A 9,664-nucleotide genomic window follows, 5' to 3' on the forward strand; every position below is an offset into this window, starting at 1 on the left:
GCTGCTATCACTTCTTCTGTAGAATGAAACAGTAATTTTAAAACCCTTTAAAAGTGAAAAAAAAGAACAGCCTGCTTTTTAATTGAGTTCTGATTGAAATCTTCCACTTTAATTAGACTCCTGAGACCTTTCCAATTATCTGTACAACTCTGGAAGCCCTGAAGAAAATTGCGGAAGACATGTGCCTCCTTAGGGCTTTCTGCACTTTAACAAGCCCCATGGGGTATTTGGTGCTGAATCCATGAGCCTCAGATACTGAGAGGAGATTGAACAAGCTCTCAAGGAGTTAAAGTCAGAAGGAAAAGCCAAAGTGTCTTGGAGCATTAATTGGCCCCTCTGAGGGCCATTACAGACCACGGATTTGTTTGAGTAGAAAATCGGAGGCTGTGATGACAGGTAGGCAAAGGCACTGTGCAGGGGGATCTGACGCTGTGTAAAACTTGATCTGTTTTATCATGGCAAGCGGTCAGCCCTGGGTAGGGGGATCCTGTCCCTCACCAAAGAGCTCAGGGCTCTTCCTGGGCAGTGTGATGTGGGGTGGGCAATGCTGAGAGAAGGGCAGCAGAACCACACCTCCCAGCCTCCCTGGGGGGTGCAAGGAAGCACGGAGGCCCCAGTTCCATGAGACTAACATGTCTGCTCTCAGGCCCTTGTAGCAGAGCCAGCTGCCATAGCCAAGGGGACAAAGTCCTGCAGGCTGTGGACACCAAACTTAGGTTGTCACCTTGCACCCACCGTGGCATCTTCCTGCCTTTACTGATATCTCTTCTTCCTCCCTGCCTGTGCCTTGAAACACAAAGCATTGCGCTGATCCAGGCTCCCTCTGCGTGACCTCTGGCACCACAGCACTACCCTTCAAGGCACATCTCTTTCTCTTCCTGTCCAGCCTCAGCCTCCCAAGCTGCACTTTGTCATGCTTTTCCTTTCTCATGTGGTTTCCCACTGCAGAGGAAAGCTCCATCATCTCTGAAAACACCCTGAAACCACCTGAAACTCCAAATTTCAGGCTACTCTCTTACTCCCGCACAAGCCTCCACATTATCAGGGCATGGAAGTCCAGGTCCTTAAGCCTCTCCACACAATTCATGTGCTTCATGCCCCCTAAACCCACCTTTGCAGACATCCTCTGGACACTCTCCCGTTCCTTCCCACTCTTCAGAATGGAAAGCCCCACAGCCTCTTGCAGGTGTGGCCACACCAGTGCTGGGTCGAGGGGGATGGTGACACCCCGTGTCTGGGTGGTCATGCTACAATGCAGCTCCGTATGCAGGAGATGCCTATATTGATGGTGAGCATTTCCCAGTGGCTCATATGGCATCCCTCATAATGCCCAGGGCCTCCTGGTCAGAGTCCAGTCCTGTCCCACTCTGCCCCTTCTCCTTCTAAAACTTGAGAAGGTTTCTGCTGGCCCAATCCCCAAGTGTCTCAAGGGCCCTGTGCACTGAAGCTCCAGCACGTCAGCATTTAAGGCATGTGTGCAGATGGCTCATGAGGAGTCATGGTTCCTATAACACGACAGCAACTTGAGTAGAGGTGGGACAGTACAGGTAAGAAAAAAAAAAAAGCTAGTTTAATGCAAGTGATGATGAAGGTGGGAAGTACCACTGTAACACTAAGCCAGCTAATCCTCAGTCACACTGAACCTCACAGGAACTTCACAACGAGCAGTGAGGTAGACCTACATCTACGTGCCTCACATGGTCACTACCACTCCTCCCTTTTCAACTACAGGATCAAGTTCAGTGACAGCAGCAACAAAAAGCAGCATTTGGTGCTTTCCAAATCTTGCAGCAGGCTCCTGCCAGCAGGCAGCAGAGGGGCACGGATGCAGAAGGCACCCTGACAAGAACATTTTGTGTGTGCTGACAAAACTTTTTGGTTGAAGGCAGGCGGTGGCAAGGGCTGAGTAGTTTGTCACGACAGGCAGAGCACAGCCTGACTCTTCCAAGACTAGTTCGTGTTACAACAAAGGACAACACGAAGGAAATGTGTGCTAGCAAATGGCCTGGATCATTAGCGTTACTCGCGACCTTTTGGTTCCAGAGGATGAATGATCCATCCGGTTGACGGGGATGTGCGTGACAGATGCAGAGGGCAGTGGGCCCATAAGTACTTGCCTACTTGGCAAAAATGCTTGCGAGGAGCCAGTCTTCCCAAGAAAGGCAATCTGCAAAGTCCTTTTTTGCACAGATGAGCACCTGAATGTCCAGGGTGCTGCTGTCCTGCTGAAGGATCACAACAGGTCTTTCTGAAGTCAAATAGTGTTACCTGAATCCAGATGTCTTCCAGACTGGCCCGATTATTTTATCAAAATACTGCTCTGGTCACAGGAACCACCCAAGAGCAGATCAGACAATTGCCAGTAAACAAGCATCCCATTTAAGTATACTGCCCATATGCCCTACGCCTCTTTGCTACTAACAGAAACAATTTAACATTGGACCTATGAGGTCAACGAGTTCATCCGCTCAAAATCAGTGCAGGGTTTGTCCATGTACTTCTCCTCCTACCAAGGAATCAGTCAAACAACAAACCTGTTTGTTGAAAGCAGGATGCAATTCCTCCCATATGAGCAGAACGGAACACTATTCTGTCTGCTCCAGGAACATGAAAAATGGTGGTTGTTGTTGTTCTTGTTGCTTTGTGGTGAACTAAAATTAAACCTGTTTCTTCTCTGAAATCAAAAGCAAACATGTGAGTGTGACCAATTCAGTGGAAAGGAACAGAAAAAAGACCTATGTTCAAAAATACCCAACTGACTTAGGAACCGGGAATCAGGTCATACAGGACCTGCATTCATTGAAAAGTACAGAATATGCGCATACCATCTGCAGACTCCTTCAGTTGACTTCTACCTTCTCCTTCCTTCTCATCCAGTTGAGGATACTACTAAGAGAAAGAGCTAATTTTGCCACCATGCAGAAAGGTGAGGTGAATACAGTCCTGCCTTAGCACTGGGAAGAGGACTGTCAAATCCTGCCACTTCTCTTTTCCTCCAGGAATGGGCCCAGCTAGATGAGAGGTTTGAGGTGGCCTCTTCTGACCTTCTGGAGCCAATATCTGAGACAGATCCATAGGCACTTGGAACCATGGGTACGTGAGCTCTTCCACAGAGGGTCGGTGTCAGATGGCTGCAGTGAACAGCAGATGGTGGGGTTTAAATTCCCAAGAGAGGAGTGCAAGGCAAATGCCAGCATCAGAGCCTTGGAGTTCAGGATAGAAATTCTTGTCTTGTTCAAGGAGCTCCTAAGCTGGATTTCATGGGAAAGTGCCCTGGAGGACAAAGGGGCCTCAGGCAACTGCTTCATCTTCAAGGAGAACCATGTGAAAACACAAGACCCCTCCAGGCTTTTATGGCTAAAGGTGATCAGCCATGGCAGGAGGTCAGCACACTTTCTTTCCACCCCTGTCACTGCAGTTGCCTGTGCCTGATCCTGCCCACTTGCCCTCCCCACAGGCACGTTTGCACTGCAAGTCCAAGAAAATCCCAGCGATCCTGCCCTCGAGCTGACATCTCCCCTGATTTGGTAGCCTGGCCAACCCCAGAGGCAGCAGCTGCCCCGTGCCCCTGTGTGCAGCCCAGGGCATGGGTCACACCCGCCTTTCCCTGTTGGTGCCCCAGCTCCCAGCACTGCTGTGCTGTGGCCATGTCCCACCCTCCTGCCACCAGCCTTCCCCTGAGCCTGAGGCAGCTCCAGCTCCCTTGGAGGGCTCTGACCAAGCCTTCCAGGAGCAGGTTGCAGTGGGGTGCCAGGGGATGGGCTCTTGGCACTGCCAGGCTGGCCGGCCTGGGCAGGGAGAGGGCAGCCCCCATCTGTGGGGTTGGGCTGGGACCGCTCACAGGGACGTCCCTGAGGAGGACACCTCTTGTGCTCCAGTCTGCACTGAGGCAGGGCTGGCACCAGGACAAGGGCTCCTGGGTCAGGGCAGAAGTAACTGAGCTGGGAGAGGCTTCGACTGACGACTCACAGGTAGGAGCCCCAGCTTCAGCAATGTGTTCCCCCTTGGTCTTTTGCAGAGCTGCTCTGTCTTCTTCCAACCTTCCCTGCTCCTCGTCCCTCCACCCTCCTCATGCCCAAGGCAGAGCTTCCCCCAGGCTGGGCACTGCTTGAGTGATGCAAAGGGTAGCAAGAAGGTAAGTGTGCTGGAAGCCCAAGGAAAGCCAAGAAAAATGTGGGCCCACTGCTCAGTGGGGCAGGGTGCCTAGTGACCAAGAGCATGTGGAGAGAGCATCAGTGAGCTGATTGGTCATACACGAGTCTCAGTCATGCACGAGGTGAGGAGTTGCAGCCAAGGGATCAGGGGGTGCTGTCTGATGTCATTGTGTGTCTGCTTCTGTCATTCTGGGAAAACCATGACAGTGAGGGAGGTTCCTGATGCTTGGGAAAAGGCAAACATCCCACCCATCTTCATGAAGAGCAAAAAGTAGGTCAGGGAACTACAGGCTGGTCACATTGATATCCGTCCCTTGCAAGGTGATGGAGCAAATCCTTCAGGAAGCCATTTCCAAACACCTGAAGTCCAAGAAGGGGATTGGGAATTGCCACCATGAACTCAAGAAGGAAAATTGTGCCTGACTAACCTGAATTCTTTGAAAGATGACATGATGGGCCCTCTGAATGAGGAAAAATGTGGATATCATAGCCCTTGACAACTTTGTGAAAATGGACTGCCTGTAACCTGCACAAAGTTGAAGCAAGACAAACGTCACGTTCATCTTGTCGCTGTGCTGGGACAGCTCCGTGCAACAGGCCAGGCTGGGGATGACTGGCTGGAAGGCAGCGCTGCAGAAAAGGACCTGGGAGTCTGGGGGAACAGCAGGTGGGACAGGAGGGAGTAATGTGTCCTTGGGATGAGGAATGCCAACTGCATCCTGGGTGGGATTAGCAAAATCACAGCCAGGAGGGAAAGGGAAGTGACGCTTCCCCTCTATTTGGGGACCGCATCAGGACTGCCAAGTCTAGTGTGGGGCTCTCCAGCACGAGGAAGTCCCTGATAGACTTTGGATAGTCCAGCAAAGGACAGAAAGGTGGTTTTGACTTGAAGCACATTATGTACCAGAAGAGGTTGAGAGAGCTGGTTTTTAGGGGCTTTTTGAGAAATCTTTCAAGAGCCAATCAAAAGAGGAAGGGCCCAGGAAAGGTTGTGGGAGGTCAGCCAACGGAGATATTCTGAATTTGTTGAGAAAATGTCGAGAGCACCTGATCTAGCACAAGCTGTGTGGAAATGGGCTTGGAGTAGAGACAAACTTTGGCAGGAGCTGTGGCATATCGGGTCCGAGTGTCAGTATGGAAGTGGCCTGTTCGTTGGTCATGATGGTGGTGGAGGAGGGTATCAGAGTAGTGCCTGTGTGCACCCCCACTGCACTGAAGCCATTAGAGCACAAGGCATTATTTTTTTCTTTTAAAACAGCTGTCAGCATTTGTGCAGCCCTCACAGGTCTCACGCAGCAGAAATTACTTTGGGATCCAATGGTTCCCATTTACACCAAGAAGAATCCTGGGGTGAGGACATCCTGCAGGGCTCACACATGCTCCCCGCACACTCTCAGCTCTTCTGCAAGAAGCATTGCTGGGCTGGCAGTCAGCACATGCTGTGGGCTGAGGAGCAGCACAGCCCACCTCCAAGGACAGCCTGGCCAGGATCTCCTGAGACCCTGCAATCTAGCTATGGTGACTGCTCAAAGCTGAGGCAGGCATTGTGGGTGCGTGCATGGACTCAGAGAAGGGCACACAGAGACACCTCATCGCCCAGCACAGATGGACTGTGGCAGTGCCTGTGGGTGACAGAGCTGGGGACTGTGGGGTGAGACCTCCTCAGCTGCGCCAGCCAAGTCCCCCTGCCCCAATGGCCCCATAGCCTTGCGGTACAGGCACTGCATGGACCAGGGTGCATTAGGGGTTGTAAAAACATCTCCCCAGCACAGTCCCTGTGGCAGCCCTCTCTGCTTCCTCCCCAAGCAGCCTCCTATTTGGCTTCCTCCCACCAGTGCCTCACTCACTCCCCACCCCAGCAGGATGGGGGCAGAGAATAGGAAGAGCAAAAGGGAGGAAAGTTATGTGTTAGGACAGAAAGAGATTAATAAGTGAAAGAAAGAGGAACAAAGAAGAAAGAAAAAACACAGAAACCTTAAAATAATAAATGATGAAATGGCAATCAGTCACCACCTCCCACAAGTACACTAGTGCCCCACCAGTCCCCAGATGGGGACCCAGCCAAAACACCCCATCCCTCCCTTTTTATTGCTGAGCATGATGCCATATGGCACAGAAGACCTGTTGGGTCTCTTTGGGTCAGCTGTCCTGGCTGTGTCCCCTCCCAAGTTCTTGTGCCCCCTCAACCTCCTCACTGTAAGGGCAGCGTGAGAAACAGAGACGGTCTTGATGCTGTGCAGACACTGTTCAGCAATAGCTAAAACATTGGTGTGTTATCAACATGGCTTTAGTCCCCAATCCAAAACACTGCACCTTATGGGCTGCTGGGAGGAAAATGAGCTCCATCGCAGGCAGCCCCAGCCAGTGGGGAAGGAGGGCTGAGGTAGAAAGCCTGATCCCCCAAGGATGAAGGAGCTGTAGCAGGGCAGTGGCTGTCCCTGTCTCTGTCCAAGAAGATGTAGGGTGAAGAGAGGAGCTTGAGCCTGAGCCAGAGGAGCACAGCTGGAGCCAGGACTTGCTCCTTTCTCTGGGAAGCGGGGAGGAAAAATTGGGGGAAGGGAGATCCAGGGGATGATCTTGTTTTAGCTCTCAGAAAGAGGAACTGCTCCCCCCACTCCAGCCTCTCCACCTCCCCTTGCAGCAGGAGAAGCAAAGGCTTCTTCCTCAGCTGCTCACCTGCTGCATCCCCAACTGATTCCTAAGACATGCCTAAGAAATGGCCTGCTTTTCTTAGCGATACGGTGACAGTAGGCCTTCATTTGTGGCTGACATGTGATGTTCATGCTCTGGAAATGTGCATCACAGGGGAAGATGATTCCCGTCCTGGGAACGCAGAGTCAGAAAGATGCCCGTGCGATGGTCCTTACAAGTATTCAATTATTAGGCCAAATACACATTCTTATGTCCTCTAGAAAAGAAAATCTTGACACTTCAACAGTTGCCACACATAAGACCAACAAGGTGTTTATTATCAAGGCACAAGCAAACCCATGACACTTTCAACATTGTTTTTTAAACAACGGTATTTACCTCCAAGGACTTTTTGCTTTCTTGCCCTTGCCACTCCACAAGCAATCTCAGAGGCATGCACTTCTGAAGTGTCAGCTGGTATCCAGAGATTTCAAAGGAGCTAGAAGTGTCTTTTGCCTGTGTCACCAAGGTAGTGTGAGCTCTGGGTGCAAGGCAGGGCTTTCCTGAGCACCTTCCTGATGGCCTCCCTGACCTCCCTGTTCCGCAGGCTGTAGATGAAGGGATTGACCAGGGGTGTGAGGACAGTGTAGAAAAAGGAGAAAGCTTTGTTGAGCTGTCTCAGGGAGGCTGTTCTGGGCAGCATATAGACAACAAAAAGGGTGCCATAGAAAGTGGTGACAAGAGTGAGGTGAGAGGAGCAAGTGGAGAAGGCCTTCTGCCTGCCAGTGCTGGATGGGATCCTCAGGATGGCAGTTATGATGCAAATGTAGGAGGCCAGCGTGAACAGGAAGGGAAAAACTACATCGAAGATACCAAATATGAAAGAAACAATTGTGATTGCTCTGGTGTCGCTGCAGGCAAGCTCCAGCAATGCGGTAAAATCACAGAAGAAGTGGTCAATGGCCTTGGGACCACAGAACTGCAACTGGGATAACAAGACTGTGACTACCACCAGCAGCAGTGAACCCCCCAGCAAAGATGCAGCTGCCAGGTGTAGAGAGACCTTCCAGGTCATGAGGCTTGCATAGAGCAAGGGCTGGCATATGGCCAAGTACCGATCGTAGGACATGGCCGTCAGCAGGTAACACTCAGTAGTCAAAAAGGAACCAAAGAAGTAGAACTGAGCCATGCAGCCGTGAGCAGAGATACTGCTGTCCCCAGTCAGGAATCTGGCCAGCAGCTGGGGCAGGATGGTGGAGCTGTAGCAGGTCTCCAAGGAGGACAGATGGCCCAGGAAGAAGTACATGGGGGTGTGCAGATGCCGGTCAGCCACCACCAGCACAACGATGAGGATGTTCCCAACCATGGTGACTGAGTAGATAATAAGCAAGAGGAGAAAGAGCAGGCTCTGGAGCATGAGGACATCACGTATTCCCAGCAGCACAAAATCCATGGATGATGTCCTGTTGTCCCTTTCCCCGTCGGCCATGCAGTCTTGTTTGTCGTTTATTTCCTCAGTAGCCACAGAGAGGGGCTATGAGAAAGAGACTCATTTCAGCATTTACCTTCAACATTTATTTGGGTAGGACATTGCTCTCTTCACATTAGCTGTTTGTGTTTCATAACTAGTGAAAGCACAAAATAAATGTTTTTCCTGATGGGTAAAGAACACTCATCCCAGCAGAACCACTGCAGACTCGAGAGGCGAGCTGCCCAATGGAAAGTCTTTCTCACTGCAGAATAAATCCATGATGTGCATTTGCTCACGCAGAAACAGACAATGTGATATGCCTGTGGTTATGCCCAGGAAGACGTGTTATAGGTGTTGAGGATGGACATCCTTCTGCTCTCAGGAAAGAGAAGGTGTGCCAGAGAAAACAAAACTCACTATCCAAAAAATCCCTGTTTATGAAATGCCATGCCAGACACCACCCTTCCTCCAAAGCAAGGGATGGGCACATCGCAGGGTCAGTGGCCACAGCTCGCTGAAGCATTCACACGAGAAGGGAAGGATTCCCACCCCACTCCTCCCCCATCAGCCAACAGGCCAATTTCTTCCCTTGAGAAAGGGCAAATGAGGAGTTACTGCTTCAGATGGCCAAGGGACTGTGCTGCGGGACTGCCAGAGAGCATGCTGAAAACCACATTGTGGGTCAAAAGGTGGGAAGGAGGAAATCAAATAAAGATAGGGAAGGGGTAACAGGGAGTCAACCAAGCCCCATGGGAGAGGTTGTGCAGGAAGAACAGATGGGAGGAAGAAAGGAGACAAAGCCAGACTCTCTTCAGTGGTGCCAGGAAGAAAGGACACATTGAAATATAAGGAAATTCCATTTAAAGATAGGGTGGTCAAGCACTGGAACAGTTGTCCAGAGAGCCTACAGAGGCTCCATCCTTGTGGATATTCAAAACTCAACTGGACATGGTCCTGAGCCACCTGCTCTTGCTGACTCTGCTTTTAGGAGGGGAGCTTGGACTGAATGATATCCTGAGGTGACTTCCAAGCCCAGCTGCTCCATCATTCTGTGATTAAAAGCTGCTGGGCAGAACCATTTGCTTCACATTTTTCCCTCCTCAGCAGAGGTTCCTGAGGGCTTTGGGGTGGCCTGCCTGCAAATCCCAGCCCAGCAGCAGGACCACAGCATGGCCAGCTGTGCTTGTGGGGCTCCCGGAAAAAAGTAGGATATTGAGCTGGACTCTGCAGGGTGCCTGGGGGTGAGTGGGAGAGGATCAGGTTCAGGGGCATGGGCCATGCCAGGTACATGCCTTGGTGCATGACTGGAGAAAGCTCATGCCCAGGAAACACAGCTCTCTGAAACAGCAGTTCCCTCCAAGTGTCTCACACCCACCCCTTGGGCTGGAATGCATCTCTTCCAGCCGTG

General features: G+C 51.2%; 1 protein-coding gene across 1 annotated transcript; it reads right to left on the reverse strand.

Annotated features, from left to right (window-relative positions):
- Window positions 1-7,284: 7,284 nt before the first annotated feature.
- LOC132320244 (olfactory receptor 5AP2-like) lies at window positions 7,285-8,274 on the reverse strand. The gene has a single exon (XM_059832516.1). The coding sequence runs from the start codon at window positions 8,272-8,274 to the stop codon at window positions 7,285-7,287; it is 990 nt and encodes a 329-aa protein (XP_059688499.1).
- Window positions 8,275-9,664: the final 1,390 nt, after the last annotated feature.

Source organism: Gavia stellata, chromosome 34, assembly GCF_030936135.1.
Source record: "Gavia stellata isolate bGavSte3 chromosome 34, bGavSte3.hap2, whole genome shotgun sequence".
NCBI classification, from domain to species: domain Eukaryota; kingdom Metazoa; phylum Chordata; class Aves; order Gaviiformes; family Gaviidae; genus Gavia; species Gavia stellata.